This window comes from Pyxicephalus adspersus, chromosome 4 (assembly GCF_032062135.1).
Source record: "Pyxicephalus adspersus chromosome 4, UCB_Pads_2.0, whole genome shotgun sequence".
NCBI classification, from domain to species: Eukaryota; Metazoa; Chordata; class Amphibia; order Anura; family Pyxicephalidae; genus Pyxicephalus; species Pyxicephalus adspersus.
The window spans coordinates 39,699,884-39,720,246 of NC_092861.1; the positions used below are offsets into that span (position 1 = coordinate 39,699,884).

General features: G+C 35.8%; 1 protein-coding gene across 1 annotated transcript in view; it reads left to right on the forward strand.

Annotated features, from left to right (window-relative positions):
- The window catches only part of SLC9A9 (solute carrier family 9 member A9), a gene marked incomplete in the record, with an annotated part of 338,107 nt that overhangs the window by 192,022 nt on the left and 125,722 nt on the right, over positions 1–20,363 (forward strand). The window contains 2 exon segments of the mRNA XM_072407908.1: positions 1,015–1,126; positions 11,744–11,897. Coding sequence (XP_072264009.1) covers positions 1,015–1,126; positions 11,744–11,897 — 266 coding nt within the window.

Genomic DNA, 20,363 nt, shown 5'->3' on the forward strand with positions numbered 1-20,363 from the left:
AGTTTTTGCAAGTGGCTTTAAACAGATTTACCTGCTTAAACCCACCTGAAAAAATGCTTACATTGTGCCTATTAGACCTGTTCATTATGCTTTTTTTTATGGACATAGGAGGTAGCAACATTGCAGCTGCTTTCAAACACCTGTACAGACATTTGCAAATACCTGAAAAAAGCCAAGCAGTGACAGTCTGTTCCTGCTTCGGTGTGTCTAGTCTTTAAAAGTAGGTGTTCATAGTAAAATGCCAGTAGTCTGAACCTAACCTAGGGATGGTTTTACATGAGCAACTATTTAGCAGCGATGTATAGCAATTATAGTGTACTTTGGGTTGTTTTGGCGATTTGTAGCAATCTACAAAGTGGCTACTGTAGTCGGTGATGATCTTTACCTGTGCAGCTACACCCAACATGATTAGCTACCGAAGATGGTAATTTTGTGGCTAGTTCTAAATGTGGCTACAAGTCATAAGTAATCAACTGAGCTTCAAATCACTGTATTTTCAGCAACACTAACCTTATGTTAAGTGCAGTTAATTATATGTTAGCAGCAAAAAAGGGATAGAATAGGTATTCTGTACCTGCTACAAATTGCTGCTTTAAAATGGCTAATGGGCCATGGCCCTAAATGGGTTGCATGTAATGTACTCTATTCCTGAAGATTACTACTTCATATTTACGGGTTTTTTTGTGTCCTATGTGAATTTAAATGCATTAAATCTAATATTAATAACTAGTATTGCAACAAAAACATGGGGATTTTAATTCAGAACTATCTAAATTATAGAAAGGGAAGCAAGAACATAATGATTACTTTCCTGTAAAAGAAACAATACTGTACTTGTATATAACCACTCATCTTTTCAATTCAGTTATGGTAGGCATAGTGAGGACAGTTTTAGTCAAAACAGGGTCTAAAAGTGCACTGTAATAAATGATTCAATAGACATAGTGCTCTCAGGTATTTCTGATACAGTTCTATGGCCAATGATTTTGTTTCTCCTTAATTTGGGAAAATCAGATTTCAATTTTTGTAGCAAGGGCATGTAACATATACCCTCTTACTTTTTTCTTGAACCTGGGTCGGAGGAAGAGAATTCCCTGGAATTTTCAACACATGATGATGTTTTCAGGTATGTAGGAGTTATGTAGTAATTTGTCCTCTCTGTAAGTGAGATTGAATTTAACTATATGTCTTCTATCTGTGCAGCACATGTAGCTTCTCCCTCAGTTGCCACTTGAATGAATAGGGGTTGCTCTGAGCAGTACAGCACTGCTCACTGTTGCGAACAGTAACTATTCAGTAATCTAATCTCTATAGATGGGCATGCTTTCCAACTATATCTAGTTTACATAGTGAGTTGGTAAGGCTTAAAAAATTGTACAGTTTTTAAAAAATGCTTTGCCTCCAGGCACAATGGTAAAAGGACTTTTTACTTTGTTTGTTACATCCATAACTAGCGCACACCTCTTCTCTCTTTGATCCTTGAGGATTTGCATGGGCCCTCAGAATCCTTACTTATTAAACAAGTTTACTGGTCCTGCATATAGCACAGCACAAAGCGTCTTTTCAGATCAGTCACACTAAGGAGGAGCCTGCAGGAGTGAAGAATAAAAGTCCTTTTTATATGCCCCTGGAGAAAAATAAACATTTACCCTTTCAGTGAGACACCCCCTACAATGCAAGGGTTACTTTTTTAATGCTGCTTAAACCATTTCACCATTATAGGCATATAGTTGGCTCATATTTTAGTAAATTTAAGTGGCTTTTTTCTGATTCATCGAGTGAATTTGTTGCTGGATTGCTAGCACTGATAACATCTCTAAATACTTCTCACATTTCTTGCTATGTTGCGCTGTTTGTATAATCAGATGATCGCAGGCATAGAACAATGGCATTTTGTTAATAAAAACTGTCAAGCTGTGCTGCAGAATATTTTTTTAGTAAACTGAAGTTTTACATATTAGTTAACCCCTTCCTATCTCCAAATTGTAACATTTCCTGGCACTACACCCTGTGTTGAGGAACAACAATTAACATCCTCACATTTGAAAGTCTCTAACCAACACTTTTTCCAATTGGTGAATTCCAGTCCTAGCTGTCCCTGAGAGCTGTGTTCCCCATAATTGTAAAGCAATCAGGGTGGCTCCTAACATACAACTATCGTCATAGTAATAGTAAGTCTTTAGCTTGCATATGCCACTGAAGCTTGAAGGTGTTGGTGTTTATCTGTCCACTACTGCTTTTGTCAGATACAATTACAGTTTAAAAACAATAACAAAACTTAAACAAATGCACATTTGTAATGTATTACTAAAACAGAACAAAGTTTTTATTACCAAATAAAAGCCTTTGGAGTTCTTAAAAATTAATATTGTATACTTGGCCACTTGGACACTTGGCCTGGGTATTAATGGCATCTGGCCTTGAAACAGTTGCATCCCTGATTACAAGCTGGAAAATAACTATAGTGCAATTTTGGATAAAAATGTGAAAAAAGCTTTTACAGTGATCTCCCGCCCCCCATGAAATGATTACAAATTAATGATCTTTGTTCAGGCACCTCTTTCATAATTTGGAACTAAACCAAAAATAAAAAATCACACATATCTTTAATCCCACAGATCCCTGGATTGGGCTGGACCTTTCCTTGATCTGGTCCTGCGCCATCCTTGAATTTATCTTTGCGTGATGGTTGCCGCCATCTTCGATTCTTTTCTTGCTATGTCACCTGATCTCGCACTGCGCTTGCGCAAGATTGGGTGACAACGATCGCTGTAAAGGGAAAAACCAGAGCTGATCTCACTGCAAATGTCTGAGATCAGCATCATTTTCCCCTTAATGAAGGAAAATGTCTTCTGCCCTGCGCAGAAGGAGCAGCCAGGAGCTCTCATTCAGTCTTGATCGCCACAGCAAAAGAAGATTTTTTTTTCCCTCTCAATTATTGCTTTAAAAATTCTAAAATATTGAAATGACTGAATAAAATCAATGATTACTTTTAACTGCAACCAAACATCAAACAGATTCTTGAAAAACGATTCAGCTAAATCTTCAATGTTAAATAGAAGGTTACAAATTAACTACTGTCATTGGTATGCAATGTTTTTTTTGTTTTGTTTTTTGCGTACGTGTGGTTTTACAACTATTATAAATTTATATAATCTATAAACAACAATAGTGTTGTTGTTTAATTGCAATTGCACATAACAGTTAAGAAACACTCCCTAGTCAGATTTAGCTTATAAATCAGGACTACTGAATATTTTACTTAACACTGCATATTTCACAAGCTTTTCAAAAGTGAGTGAATAGAACATTAGAGAAAGACAGTGACACAGAAAAAGCATCATTATATCTGACAGCTGAATAGGACAAGACAGCAACTAAAGCTTCAATATCAAGTAGAAAAAAATTATTAAATATGACATGTCCGTTGTTATACTGTAATCGAGAGGAAAATTTAACTTTCCAATCTACCATGGCAAAAAAAGAGCCCTTTAAAAATTGACACCTCTTAGCTAACTAGAATCTGGGAGTGTTGACTCAAAATGTTGTCATCCATTCTTGTAGGACAATCAGCATTGTCAGGTGACGAATACGCTGATCTAAAAGACATTATTTTAAAATTTGATCCCAAATTTTTTGAAGTGGAAATTTTTTTTTAATCATTTGGCAAATTATCCCATCTATGTGTTGTATAAAATATATGTATTTATTTATATATGTGTGCCTGGGGTTCAATTTTATTATGCTTTTTTTTATTGACTCCTGTTTTAAAAACATGAATACATCTTCTGACAATGTATTAATTAATATAAATATATTATTATTTATTTTGTGTATTTGTCAACTTAAAAAGGAAGTAAACTCAAAAAAAAAAATTTAAAAACCACACTTACCTTTAATCTCACAGAGAAGTCAATCTGTTGAGAGGTTTCTTCCGTCGATTCCCACGTCGTCCCTTTTGCCCGTCTTCGGGCCAGCCCAGATGGAGCGTCAGACACTGCCATCTTCTCCTCTCTTCTTCCAGGTTCTTCTTGCTATGTCACCCGATGCAGGTGTGAGATCAGGTGACATAGATTGGGAAAAAAACTTGCCGATATCCCTGCGCATGCGTGAGATTGGCAATTTTTTCCCTTTTGATAAAAGGGCTCCTTCCATCTCGGGCATGCGCAGAAGGAGAAGCCAAGAGCCTCCCGGCATGCGTGGCGTAGGTATCTAGGGAAACTCTGCGCTTCCATTCATTCTTGACCCCCTAGGTGATCAAGAATTAGAGGGCAGTGCTGCCCTTTTATTTAAAGTAAAAGTAGACAACCCTTTTATTTAAAGTAAAAATTCTGTTTGGGTTTTTTTCAAGTGCAACACCCTTTGATGCACTTGAAAAAAACCCAAACAGAATTTTTACTTTAAATAAAAGGGTTGTCTACTTTTACTTTAAATAAAAGAGTTTAGGTATGCTTTAAAATAAAATTTTGAATTTAAGGCAGAATGTCATTCTTCATATACAGCTAAAAATAAGTTAACTTTCTTTTAAGTAAAACATCAAATTCTATTACTATGCTGCCACAGTAATAGGGATTTAGTGACTCAGTTATTAAGAGCACCTTGTCATATTTTACCATCTTTCAGCATGTATTTAATAGAACTTCCAGTTAAATCAACACCTTCCCATAAAGTCCCTGTCAGAGAGTTGAAATATGATAAAATGCAATGAAACCTGACAGGACCTGAATGCTATCCATTAGATTATACTTGGAATTTTATCTGATGCATAGCAAGAAATAAAAGTGTACCGTGCACTGCGCTATGCAAACCTATCTGTATATCTAGAATAATTCTGATTTTTTTTGTAACAATGGAGCTGCCATTTATTGACCTGCAGATACAAAGAATCCAATGCTTTTCTGCAACAAGGAAAAGTTATAGCCTAGGCTTGTTTTCCACTTTTTATTCATCATCGTTATTCATATTTAATGTCACGCACACCACTGTTTTAATGCTTTGCTGGGCAATTTGCACAAACTGATCGGAGATCTTTGCAAAGCTGTTGTTTCATTTATCTGCATTGGTGTCTGGCAGCTATTTTCAAGGCTTTTAAAGGTTGAAATTTGTCTTTATCAATGATCTGCAGTCATCTGTTATTTTCTGTTCCATTCCCAGGTCATTCTTTACAGTCTGGCCCTGGACTTTGCTTGTCATCCAAGCTCTTGGTTTGTCATATTCAGAATTTTAGCGCAAGAGACCCCCCTTGACCTCCTATCTTTAAATAACTTTATGCATGGCAGAATGCATTAACAGTGATGGCTATTAAACACAACTTCCCCAATTCTCAATCAGTTCTACATCAATGTTGCCTTTCTGTGCTTTTTTGACTTTCTACGTGATATGCGGATAAGGGCTAGAGAAAAGACAAGGTATTCTTTTTCTTGTTGTTGTCTATTGCTGATAAACCAGTTACTATTCACAGCTGTGCCTACTGCTAACGATAGAAAAACACAGTGAAATGGTCAACCTTATCAGGTGAAGCATGACAGCACAGCACAGGGAAGGTTGTTTATTTCATACGGGTATTTAAAGGCTTGTTAAAGCAGAGTTTCAGGGAACAGCACTAGTCAAAGTTAATAGTTCAGCCCTGCAATTTAGAGCTCCCACGTGCTCTTTGTTTTTTGCTTACGTGTATGTAGCCAACAAGTAATGAACTTATATTAGCTTACATACTATTTTAAAATGAAATTTAATGCAGTTATGGATTCTGTAAAATAATCATCAGGCCTCCTGAAATTCTTTGCACATCAACACTGGGAGAGTAAAGTGATGTCAGTCACTCATAAATATCCCTACAGAAGGGGACTTCAATTATTAAAAAATATTTTATTAAAAGGATTATTTCTGATTGGTGGCATTTTGTCAATACACTTTGCATTTGAAAGTATTAGTTGGAAATTGGTAGAGGCAATCTGCATATTAAATATTGCTGAATGGTTCATTTTATTCATTGATTTATTTTTATTTATAGTGTCAGCCCACCTAAATGCAATATTTTACTTATAAATGAAGACTAGAGTACTTTGCTAGTCTCTTGTTTTCTGTATGTCCTGGATGCTTCAACAGCCAGATCACCTTGCAATATTTACTTGTCCACCTTTGCAGTTGTGGGTGGGCTAACCCTTTTAAAACCCACATACTGAAATAAATTCAGCCAGCAATGCAACAGAGGCATATCAACCCCAGAGCAAACCTTTGACTTCCGATTTTAAGACCATGATATTATAATCAAATTTTAAGCATGATATATGTGCCCAAATGGAACGATTTCTGAAAAATAGCCAGGTACAATAAGATAATGTACTGCCCTATACTACATGTAATAATGTCCTGTTTTGAAACTTGCATGGCCAGTTTAACTTACTAATTGGTTTGTTTTATTTTCACGTTTTTGCATGCAAATATACCTTTAAATAATAATTTTAGACTTTCTATTGATTTACTGTCAGGTTATACTCGTTACTCAATTTTTCACTCACCTTTTTCTCCGCTACTAACATTAAATGTAATGTTCTGAGAATAGATTATTCTGAATCTCCTTACAGTGACATCAAAGTAATCTGCATAATGGTTTTGACAGCATAGTGATCTATGTAATAGCAGCCTTATATTGTAAAAGTTTGCCTAGCACTTCTAGGCTGTAAAATCCGGAAACTTTTTTGTTTAACCCAATTCTAAACTAATTACTGTATTTCCAAGGAGTTATCAGCATCCATGAATTCCTTTACCATTATTAGACTGACGCCTCTTAAGAGAATATGTCAGGATATAAATATGATGTTTGCCCTTGAATTTATTGTGCAGGTTCAGGGACTGACATTTTTTTGATTGCTTCACTACTTACTTATATAAATCTGTGCCAAATCTGTTTTTGCAAGGAAAGTGACCCATTGTCACAAGTAGTGAAAGAAATTGTAGGTGTAAGAAAGAATGCAGTTTGCTCCAATAAAAGTAAAATAGGAATTGCAGCTCCTGTATTCCTTTCCTGAGAAGTACATTTTTAACAACAGGTAAGTTAGTGGACTTCATATTGTTTTTGCATCAGTTACAACTGCAAAAAGTGTGGGTCAGTGATTCACTGAATGCACATTTCTAAACCATTCACTATTTATGGTTTCACGTAAAAGAACATTTTACAAATAAAACCATTACTAAAATTGAATATTTATTCAGCTCACAGTACTTTGGCCACACCAAATCTGGTAGCCATTGAAAGAATGCCCTTTTGCACTGGTGGTAAATAATAAATATACCTCATACGTTGGAAGCCTTTATTGTAACCCACATTTGGGCAAAGTGGAAAGAATGACAGTCAATAGGAAGATTACTTTACACAGGTAGACATGCAACTGCATTGGTGGTCATTGTGAAAAATGCTGATACATCGGTGGTCAGTGTACTCCTTTGTTACACCTAAGCACAATAACAACTTTGCCCCTTAATCAGTGGGAGGACTGCCCTCCTTACAGACATGTAGCATGGTAATTGGTATCAATAGTTACTTAAGAAAAGAGTAGAAGCACCTTTGCTGCTGGTCCTGCTGAGTGACAGTGGTGGAGTGTGGCAGGCATAATCCGGCATACGATCAGTCAATCATTGCTCCGAAAAAAAACCTATTAACTTCTGGAAGAGCCATCAGGTTCTAAAGAAACTTTGTTGAGAGAGACTATACTAATAGGGAAGCAAGGATTAAACATGACAGCTCTAGAAAAGCAAGTTAGCAGTGGCAGCTGCTGGATTTTTTTTACCTGACAGAATCCCATTAAATCTTAAAAAAGGAAATCTCTTCCTGATATGATAACAAGGAAAGTGCTACTAAGCAACACAGTGACATAGTCAGTAAGATTGAAAAGAGATTATCAAGTTCATTCTATTTTAAAACTTTTCTATCATTTTTGATTCAGAACAAGACAAAATAAACATGCCAGCTAAGCACATTGGTGTGACTATTTAATGATCTCAACATAGGAAGGTTTATCAGTAATTACTTTCATCATAGTTTGTCTATCTATGTAAAGAAAATATCTGATGGACACATTGAGAAATCACCCAACTTTTCTCTTTATTATTCCAATTTGACAGCTGTCTCTCTGGCTTTATTGTGAACACTATTTCTTCTAACTTGGCAGAACAACACAAGGCCCAATATAATTGCTAGTCCCTAGTTGTCATAGTGAAAGTTCATTCTAAACTCCTAAGAGAAATGTACCTACAGCAATTTACTTACCTTCCTTTTGAATCCTTCATCATGTCCACTTCTCTATTTTAAAATGATCAGGATTTGTTTTCAATGTCTATTACATACATTGTAATAAACTTCTATGGTTTGAGGAAAGTTGAATTTTAACTTGGAGCAGCACACTTGAAGGGACTTGATGTATTTTTAAGAACATTTCATAATCAATGTATACAAAATAATTTTACTTAATTCCATCTGGAACAAAAAGGACAGTCGATCTTTAAGTTGGTCTACTAATTGCACAAACATACAAACAAATATAATGATTGGAAAAAGCAAATATAGGACTTAGTAAGATTGCAATTACAAAGTGACATATATATTAGGGCTTCAAAACAGGCATCAGAGAACTTCTTTCAATGAAAGCCAGCAAAAAGTGGGACAACTGGTAATAGCGATGATTTGTAAAAGGCATCAAACAGACTGGGAGGTGAGTCTGACATGTATGCATGTCTGTTAAATGTATACCATTGACTACAGCCTGGTATAAATAATTTAAAATGTACCTATGCTATCTGGTGCACGTTGGTTCTTTTTATGTTTGACCTGTTAGGTATAGTACCTCTGGGTGGGATATCAGCAAATCTGGTACATTTGAACATATAGGTCTAATTTTATCATTTACTTGTATCATAAGTATACAATAGAAATAGTTGGAGTGACCTTGTGGTGTCATTGCATGCATTATCGAGTTCATACTTTCAGGTTCTTAGTATATAAATATGCATAGGTTTGTTTTTTTCATAGAATCTGATTAAGAAGACTTATCTAAATGTGCTACTTTAACAGTAACAACCCACACAATACCACAGCTGTATATTTTACATACCATTTGGTGCATTTCTTAATTAAAGCCAATGTACAGAGTATGTATGGCGTATTCTGTGTTTCAGATAAATATTAAACTGCTGCATGTTCTTTGTGTGTCTGTTTCATGGTTGTTATTACCAAGTTGTGATACATAGTAGCTCTGTAATGTTTTAAATATTTCATTCTAATTTACATTGTAAATGTTAATCAAGTGCATGTTTGAATTGATTGCACTCCAATCGTTAATTTCTAGCATTTTTCATACAATCCCAAAGGCTAAATTAGTTATGCTTTACTGAGAATTATTATGTTCTAGGTTTAGTAGTGATTTGCAATGGAGAGCAAATATTGCTGTTTTTATTTTCTTAACCGTGCAGGTCCCAGAGAAACCAAAATGTTATACATAAGTATAACTAGAGCTGTCATGTCTCCGTGAGTAATGTATGGAATAGGGGCATTAGATTATTATCAGAAGGAATCAACCATGGCTGTTATATAGCAAACAGACTGACTTTGTAAATGTGACACAACATTGTTTAGCTTAGTACAGATGTAATGTTTATGTACTGACAGATCACTTAATACCCATTTGGTGTTCATATGCAGAATTTGTATAGGTAACAGCAACTTTGGTTTTGCCCACACAAGGAAGAAGAAAAAAGAAAAACGTACAAAAACTCAGACCCACAATTTAGTTTCAACCTTCTGCAACTTCTCAGCTATCTCAAATAATATTATTCCAGTGAGATGGAACCTGTATTTTGAACCATTTAATTTTGTTACATTCCTCAGTTTGTTTTAATTAATCAAATGTGCCTAAATAAAGTATTTTCTGAATCTACTGCTTTGTCTAATCTGATTAAGCAGCACAATTGGCCTTTTTTTGGAGTCCTCAAAAAAACACTGCATGTATTGCTCCAAAGTGACCAATCAGATTCTCCCTTTTCACTTTTGAGGTCCATTGACATTCAGCTACCTTGTTTTGCATTAATGCATGATTTTAATAGGTGTTGTGGTGAGAAAGCCCATTTGTTTTAATTTGCCTACAAAGGCACTACAGCCTAGGTTTCAATGCTTTACACCACAAACCACTGATGGCTCTCAAGTGTAATGTGAAGCACTTAAATGTACATTTCTTGTTGTCCCTCAACAAGTCCAGTAAGGTGTCATTTAAGATAAATGGCATTCCATTACCATTTAAAACAAATAACACTCCATTTCGACTTTACTTAACTGTGTGGTTTAATACAGATGCGGTGTTGTCTGGTAAAATTCAGGTTAACACAGTGTATTAGTGTTAATGAGCCTTAAATCCTTTGTGAAATTTCAGGTTAAATCTGCTAAATACTTTCCAGCTGCATTAAAAGTGTGCGAAATCATGATAGTTTGTTTTGTTCATAGATAAGCCACAGCCTGTGAGTAGAAAAGCCTGCCATCTTTCAGCTTGCTGCAGAGACCTCAGATAACTGCAGGTAACAGTGGTCTGACATGCTCTCTACTGAATTAAAGCTGAATTGCATAGGTCTATGGCTACGTACAGACATGCAATAATTGTTACTGAAAAGGATTCTTCACAATCCTTTCCAATGACTAACGGGTGCACAAGGCATGGGCAAGCACTGTACATACATTGCCAATCTGCTCTATAGAGAGGGGAGGGGGAGAGTGGCTCTCTCCCCTTTACTTTCATGTATACACGCCAGATTCTCGTCCGATATCAGCCCTGAGGCCTGATTGCAGCTGAATTGTTTCCAGCGATGAATGAAAATAGAATACATGATATATTAATACTGGCTTCTTGGAGCTGTGAAGTAAATATTAGCTTGCATGTGTCAAGGGTACATATAGGTCATCAGTTAAATTTTTGTTGTTTTCGTCTTGGTACTTTCTCATGCATGCCATTTAGACAATAAATCTGTATTTTTGTGCACTTACAATTATACACACATTCCTCTATGCCAGGCATGGCAAAAGTCTGGCCCGGGGGCCACTTGAGGCCCTTGTTCAGATTCCCACCGGCCCGCAGCCCTTGTCATAAAATCAATAATAGACGGCCCGCCAGCACTGTTGCCAACACTATAAAATATAGTTGATCAACCGCCTTGCAGTTATCGGCAGGCACAATCCCTTTATGTCATTATAGTGTGCGTAAGCTGTGCGAGACCCGCATGGACCACACCCACTCTGATTCCAAGAACGCGCTCTGCAGGGAGCCCGCACTGACACCAGATCCGTGCACAGAGAATCCCTCGCGTCACCCTGGTGGACGTGTGCTGTCCGGGAACCGTGCAGACCAAGCCCACACTAACCCGGAGTACTGCTGAATATTGCTTTTATTTTACTAGTAAGTACTACTAAACTGTGTTGTTGCTGTGGTGGAGGTCAAGGACCTGGATGCACTGGATGCAATTACAGGACTTCATGGGGTAATCACAATGTAAAATGTAATGTTAAATAGTATGACAGTTGGGTGGTCTGTCACTATCTATAATCCATATAGTTCTTGTTTCAGCAATGAAGGATCCTTGATTGTGTGATGTATTTACATAGCAATTCAACTATACAATATGTAAACAGAGACATTTAGTATAAAAGCAGTATCCTTTGAATAATTTTTAAGATAAAGATTTTCTTTTTAATTGTTCTCGATCACAGGTTTACGTGGGGCAATAGCCTTTGCTTTAGCCATTCGAGACACGGACACTCAACCTAAGCAAATTATGTTTACCACAACACTGTTGATTGTCTTCTTCACGGTGTGGGTATTTGGAGGAGGAACCACACCAATGCTCACCTGGCTTCAGATCAGGTCAGTACTGTATTGTTTGTTATGCCTGTTTTTAATGCCTTATTATTCTTCCTGGCAGTAGAAAACCAGTTGCAGAAAAAGTTATATGCCAGCTGTTAGGGTTTAACCATGGGAATGTTGGGCCATATTTTTTTTACTGAGAAAAAGTATTCCTGGGTTTACATATTATAAAGTAGTTGGTACATTTTGTTTGGGTATTTATAATTAGCTGAAGTTCCACTTTTTAATGTTTATAATCTTAGTTCAGTACTGACAATAGATACTTATTTCCTGTTAGGATTCAATTTTGAAGCTAAAGGTTTTTTTTTAAGTATAGGTGGATATAATGCTTTAAAATTATCAAGTGTTTCCTGTATATTTTTGTTATTGTATTAAATACAGAAAGATCAGTTAGGAGAATTGTTGACCCACTCCTTTTTCTCAAAACTCAACCCCCTGAGACAAACTCTCACCTTTAGTACTACCTCTCTATCACAGAAAGTACAAGTTTGAATATAATCAGATACCTTGGGAGAAAACACCTTCCTTGGAGCTGTAAATTTAAGGTATAAAAGAGCATACTATATATTCTTATCTTAACAGTATTCCTCAAGATCAGTATCAAAATGAAAACAGTAAATATAAATATATATATATATATATATATATATATATATATATATATATATAAACTTTATTTAATCTTCAAAGTTTGCTTGTTGCCTTTTAGAATTTTTGCCTAGAGAAATACATTTCATATGTGGAAATTTTAGGTAAGGTTCTTCTAAGGTGAAAATGCACAGGGTACAATTTATTTTTATTCATTTTATTGAACTGGTTTGCTCTGTGAGGTGTTAAGAGCATGAAATGGTTTTAGCTATGAATCAAAGAAGCACAAATAATTTTTGAAGTATCCAGTTCTCCACAGTAGAAACAATAGGATGTAATAGAATATTCAGTAATCCAGAAGTTAAAAGACACAAGTTAAAGAATATTCCTGCACTGCCTTGATATCATTTCTTTTAGGTTAAACTAAGCCACAAGAGTTCTAATGAATGCAAATGAAATTTGGGAGACATCACATTTGTGCACAGTATGGCACGAGAGACACATTTAATGAACCAAAATTTTTATTTGATTATAATTTGTTTATAAAGTCACTTATTGCTGGTCAGAAGTAGCGTTGCACTGATAATAAATGTGCTTTTAATTATTTTCTAAGCCATGTGTGCATTTAGGTTTTTAATCCAGATCCTGTGGTAGTAATCCAGTATATTTTACTTCCTTTTGACAATAATCTTGTGATGTTTTAGTTTATCCACTAATGCAGGGCATGGCTCCTTATTGCCTTTCTTTTGATGAAAGCCAAATGTTAAGCATCAGAAATAAGTAGATTCTCAGAAACACCAATGAAAACTCAAACCTGCTTGAACGCCTAAATCTGCTCATATAGGAATCGGAGATGTTGGAATTTACACAGCACATATTGCAGGAAGTACACTCCCAATGAACCTGTGGGTAACTTTAAAAAACCTGGCTCTAGTGAATTACTAATTGTTCACTGGACTTGTCAGAATAATATATTTTAGCTCATGTTTTGTTTTGACTTGCTATCTCGGATGTACTTTTTAGTTTTTTCCTTTTTCTGTAAACTTTTAGAGAGATTTCCCCTAACTCCTGGTAAAAAGAAATAAGAGCAAAAAATTTACAAAATTCAATATCTTAGAGAGTTGGCCACTGGTATGTGCTATACCACTCCAATGGTACTCCTTCATTCGGTGCCTAGCCCGCAACAGGGAGAAAAGGATGTTTTATGGGAAGAGGGCATGCTTGGGATCATCTTCTTTTCTTGGTGCTAGCTGCCACCCATTTTTTTCTTTCCACTTTGCCTTTGACAATGGATATTTTACAGCTCCTTTTACATTAGTTCCATTTTTTGGTGTTGAGGTTTGCAGGACCAGGCAACCCGAACGACAAATAAAAGTTGTAGTGGAAAGTTTCTGCTCTGTGTAATTTGATCATTCAGACGAATAGAGTGGAACTAAATCTTTTTAGATTATGCATTAGTATTTCATATTATAAAAATCATTCTATCATAGGTCAACATCAAAGCTGATCTGATTCCTGCGGTTCTTCCACATATACCTCTCTTACCTGGTTAAGGTGGCTGTGTTCTGACATATGCTTCATTGGATTTCAGCTGCTGGATAATATATCTCCTACACAGCCAGTTTTTAAGCAGCCTATCAGTCATTCTTGCTACCCATTCTTGTGCAATAGCTTTACCAAACATAGAATCCAGTTCCTTTGTGTCCCAGTTGTCCTTATTCCTCTGGTTCAGACTTTAACTTGTTTGCTGTCTGCCCCTATCCCCATTTGCAAGTTTGCTTGTTGATTTGGTACCATTTGTAGGCTTCTGTCCTGGTCAGCTGCCATCTAATTTAATCTGTCTGAGGGCTGCAACCTTGAGGCCTACCTGCAGCCAAGTCATTTACTACTTGCAGGGTGCTTTGGTGAACACTTACATTTTAAATTTTGCACCTCAGTTCATCCAATCAGCAAAGGGGTTGACTCCTCAGTATATTCTTCACAACAGCCATCAGTTGTAATACATGCCTTCCGCCAGCTCAGCCCATAATCCCATTAGAAGATAGCGGAACATGTCTTTTAACATTAGAAATCAGTTGAACCACTGTAGACTATATGATAAACATATGGCTGGAAATTCATCCACTGGCTTCCAGTGAATAATGATAATCACAAAGGTGCCCGTTTTTTTACCCACGATGATGGCAAAAAAAAACAGATTGTTATTTATCATAACTACAGCTATGTATTTCTGCTGCCTCAATAGTAAAGGAGAATTTAGGGCAAGGGTGTAATCACACCAGGGAAATCACTCATAAGTAAATAGAATTATATAAAGTATCTGCATAGATAAATCTATAGTAAGATCATGGTTTGAATATTGTCACCTGGGACAGCCACTTTGCGGAACATAATAGTAAACAGACCTCAGATGCACTCTTTGGAGATCTGAACAACAGAGCATAACTAGTAGTGTTCTATACATTTTATTTTTATCTCCGTTGTTTTTGAACTGTGTTGGTGGAGTTCAGTCCACACAGAAGGCTGGAACATTGTGTACTCTGTAATTTCCTGCTTGAAGAATTAAATTGAAGACCAAGAAAAGCTTATACAAAACTAATTTAACAAGAAAAAAAACATTATATTAAATTGAATTAGTCATAAAACAACATGTTGTAGACCATATAAAAAGATAAATTCAGACACTAACAACATTTGGTATATACAGAGAACAGTTGGAAAGAATGCTTAAAAATTTTTTTAAATACCTGTATTATGATGTACTCAGGATATATTTTTATAAACTGTAGGTCAAATTAGATTGCTTTGCAGGTACAGGTCTGCCACTGTTTTACAATGAAATATTGCAGCTTTATGGTATTTTTTTTTTAGTTTGTATTTTGCTTTGCATTTTATAAAACAAATTGGCCCTGATTTATTAAAGCTCTTCAAGGCTGAAAAGGATATACTTTCATCAATGAAGCTGGGTCATCCAGCAAACCAGGAATGGATTTCATGAAAGTTATGTGCTATTTGCTAGCAATAGTTTTGAAGCCTGGACCAAATTCCTAACAGGTTTGCTGGATCACCCAGCTTCACTGATGAAAGTGTATCCTCTCCAGCCTTGGAGAGCTTTAATAAATCAGACCTATTGTGATCTCTATCACTGTTCGCTTGGGAGGAGAAAGAGGCAAAAGTTTTGTGTAGGTTCTAAGATACTTCTGTTAACAGTAGACACAAAATTTATTGGCTGCCTAAACAAAACTTCAGGAATAGAATCTAACTGTGATAAGCTATTTCACATAAAAACCAATTTTGTTTCTCTCTTTTATGCATATAAATCAGTAAATGAAAACATGAATTTGACTGGTTAATTTCTCTTTCCTTTTAGTGTTTTTTTATGTAAGTTTGTAGAGTAAGGTAGTGTTGTCACCTACCTAAATGTATAGGTAATATTCACTGGAGATGTAAAAAGTATTATTATTATCACCGTTTCATAATTGTGTATCTTTACTTAGAGCAATTCTTTCATTAAAATATTATCCCAAGTAATAGTCCTACCTGTAAATGCATGTAAATACTTTGCCTGCTTCTTATGGTGTTATAGCCTGCTATGGTCAACTAAATCCCACTGCCTTATTTCTGTTTACAGACCCATACTTACGAGATGATCATATTTACTGGCTTTCCTGTTGTGTTCAGTGATTCCTGCTGCCAAATCCTACATCAATATGGTGTCTTGTAGTGACTTGGGGTTTGGAAGTAGGAACCACTAATCATTGTGGGAGATTCAGGCATTCATTTGATATTCACAAAGGTGCCCGTTTTTAGACAGATTTCACATGGTGAGTTCTCTTGATCAATGCATCATATGATGGCTCAGACTGCAGGATTAGTATTTACTGGCTTCTTTACAAATACAAAAATTATTAAGGTTTTATATTTTATATGTATTATTTTAGTAATAGAGTCACTTAAACAGAAACCTGTTCTATGATCCTATCAGGCAAATGGTTATTTTTCATCAATTTATCTTTTACTTAGCCACCATTGTAAACTCTTTTTTGTGTGTTTAAGTAGAACTCCAGCCAACAATAAAAAGACAACATGAAAAGCTGATTAAAAAATAAAAAAAAAACAAAACTAGTTATAATTTACCTTTAATTAGGAGATTTCCTTCACAATGGCCTTGGTCCGATGTGCAGCGTGGTCCTGGACCCACCCCAACCTGTTATTGAAAAGAGAGGTGGCAGACTGATGAGTTTATCTTTTTGTTACTCTGACATAAAAGATAATGATGAACAGACAATCATGACATATCATGATCATCATGTCATGACAGAACAAACAATCTGCTTTTTTCTTCTATCAACATGTTTCTAGTCAACACATGAACAGGTTTGTTCATGGCCCTGCTTCTTCTGTATATACTTCAGCCTTGCTATACAATAGACTCATACTAGGTCAAAATACAGTGCTTTCATTGTTTGCATTTCAAAAAAAAAAAGTTTGATGATGTTTTAAAAAGGTTCTTAAAGCACCACTTTTAAAAACTTTGGATCAGGCAGAGCTTTATTGCAGAAAGGGACTAGCAAAGTTCCTTCTGCTATAAGCATACTCTCCTGCCTGAATGCTCCATGGAACTCTCAAAAACGCTGAGCTACACATACACAACGCTTGTTGGGACTGAATGAACTCCCGCACAGGTTACGTCATCCCAGCCAACCAAGATGGCCAAAGATAGCATTTAGTTATAGAAAAGGAGGAAGATGGTGGCACTTTCATTTGTGTTTTTTTTTTATGTCTGGTTAGAGTTTAGCTTTATTCTTTCTCTTTATCACATATTGGTAACAACCTCTTGTTTATAGACCTTAATAGCACAAGTTGCGATTATATTCCTGGATGACCCATTTTAGTGACTTATTTCTTACTAGACAATCCCATCCAGTCCAAGGCAGGCAATATCAGTTAGTAAAGTTAATAATGCTTTTTGATTACTAAACTATGTTTGATTTACAGAAATCCTGCTATAGCATATTTTTCCTCTCCTCAGTTTTGATTATAATACCATGTTTAGATGTTTTAAATTGAACTAAAAATGTCAGCAGCCATTAAAAAGGTACCATTGCTGAAAAAATAGCGTCATCACTGTGTCATTCACATTTTTGTTTTGATTTTGAAAGCCGATTTTTCTGGTCTAGTTTGACCTAGTTAACATGTTTCTGCTCATCCCAAGACATCAGACTCCACATTGCAGATTCAAAAAGAAAAATCTGTGTTTGTGTGGGTTTCCTCTGGGCACTGGGTTTCTCCTACACTTCCAAAAACACGTGGTTGTGTTAGCTGGCTCTTCGGAAAACTATCCTTGGTATGTGTGGAAAATAAGCACCACAGCCAAAGTGTAGTGCAAGCTGCTGGTTGCTGGCCACAATGTATGAATAAATAAAAAAAAAGTAAAACCAACAAAGAAATGTAAAACATCTTTAACCCACTAGAAGTTCAGTAAATATCCAGAGATGGGTGGCAGACCAGCTTTTACAAAACGGCTTTGCCAGCTGGAATAAATCCACATCAGTATTTTAGTTTACAGGAAAATCCCCTCCTAACAACAGATGTTGAATTAAAACCAGTAGGGCTGATCACTTGAAATATACAATCGGATTCAAACAGCTTATAAAAACAAGTTTCCTCATAATTTAACTGGATATTTGAAACAAACAGAGGGTAGTGTATGCATTATTTTTTTCATTTTTTTCAGCTCCAATGTATCTTTTCTCCCCCTAAAACACATAACTGAATAAGGGCCACTAAATTTAAAATGAGAAAAAGATAATCGTAAGCAACAAGCTGGCTGTCAGAAAATGTACCTTTATGTTGCCACCCTGCAGTATGTTCTTTTTATCAATACAAAGGGGTGGAAAGCTACTGTTTTGTATGGAACCTGTTGCTGCTATGTGAAAGATATTACATCAATAGCTGCCAGTTTCTGCTGTTAAACTCTTACAGAAACATTTGCTATTTTCAGAGCTGCCTCTGACTATAAAAGCAGTTGTGACTTCCAGCAAAGAGTCTGATCTGTTCATGTTGGGACTTCTGCATAACATTTCTCTGTTTTAGTGAATGTAGGAAACACATGATGTCATGACCAGACATAGGTCAACTGTTTTTATGGAAGGTGTGAATGCTGACGATTGCTATGTTTAACAAATTGCGTGTTCTAAAGTGTATATTTACAACCTAACAAACCAAAAAATTTCACCTAAATCACTGCCAATGTCCAAAAGTACATTCCCTTCTGCAATAGTTCATTTTTTTACACCAAACAACCTCACTACACTTTAATGAACCACATTCATTTGACAAATATTTGTTAGTTAATAATTGTGTGCCCTATCAAAATGTAATCTATTTACAATGAAACAGTTAAGGCTTTTTCATACTATACATTCTACCTTTAGCTGAAAACCCCAGTAAAATTCTGATTAAGTCATACAAGGGAGGAAAATATACAGTGTTACCAAATTGCAAGATTTATTCTTTCTCAAGTTTAAATTAGGACTTCCCAATACAACACTGATAGAACTTGTATGAAAACGTACCAAGTCCAAGGATAAGTGGACCTAGTGGGCCTAAGATATTAAAGATCTCTAAGGCTGAAGAAGATACACTTTCATCAGTGAGGCTGGGTGATCCAGCAAACCTGGAATTGATTTCTTAAAAATCATTTGCTATTTGTTAGCAAATGTTTTCATTCCTGGACCAGATCCGTTCCAGGTTTGCTGGATTACAAGCTTCACTGATAAAAGTGTACCCCCTCCAGCCTTGGTTAGCTTTAATAAAACAGGCCCACTGTTGGAGGGGGTTGGGTGTCCTAGCTTAAGATAATTATTCTCATGCTTTCAAGTTGATCTTTATAGTTTTGCATTTGTCATATTCAGCTCAACGTCAAACCTTTGGTTCTACTTTCAACCCGGCAACTGTTTCACAAAAAGTTTCCAACATTTCAAAATGAAAATGTAGAGATGAAAGTGTATTTGTTTAGCTTTTAGCTATGGATAGAATGTAGATTGTTAGAATTTCTATCATTTTTATGCTCTCTGTGTCCATTCAGGAGATATTTGACTTCTATTTGGTGGCATTGCCACCAGGGCAGAAAGTGACACTTATATCCAAACTTTCTGTTTTTACAGAAAAAAAGGTTATCAGAATTTTTCCAATTGGGGGATATGTTCCAGTGACATTTGTGTAAGAAGAGATTTACTCTTACCTTAAAGATATTTCCTTGCATCTTTTTGTGTTTCCAGGAAAAGTATTAATTAGGAAATATCACCATTGGGACACAGACATCACAATAAACCTGGCATAAGTCCAACCATTCCCCACTCAAGCCAAAATAAAAAAAAAAAGATGCAGATAAGGTTGTTTGGACAGAAAACTATCTTTACTATTATCTTTATCTTTATGTATTGTTGTACCTTTGTAGTAAAAATGTAGCTACTTCTGTGTAAAATGACACATATTCTGCAGTGTATATGAGCAAGAAATGCATTCTGTTACCTTCATCAGTTCATCTGTCACCCAGAGTCTTCCTCCATTGTTTACTCGGCAATTGGAAGCTGTCCATACATCAAGGAAAGACGTTCCTTACGGTAGGATGATGAGTGTTGTATACTTCTAGTTGGTGAAATCTACAGATCACAGTAATGCTAAGTCCTATTTACCATTTTAGGTACTTTATAGTAATAATCAATGTTCTGTGCCTAGAAGTAAAAATGGAATGGAAAATCTGATAGTTCAGAGGGGAAATTCATACGTTAAATTTTGCTTTAAATTCAAATGCAAGAGGTGATGTAAAATACTCCAGAAGAGACATCTATTATTGTGACTACTGAAACAGAT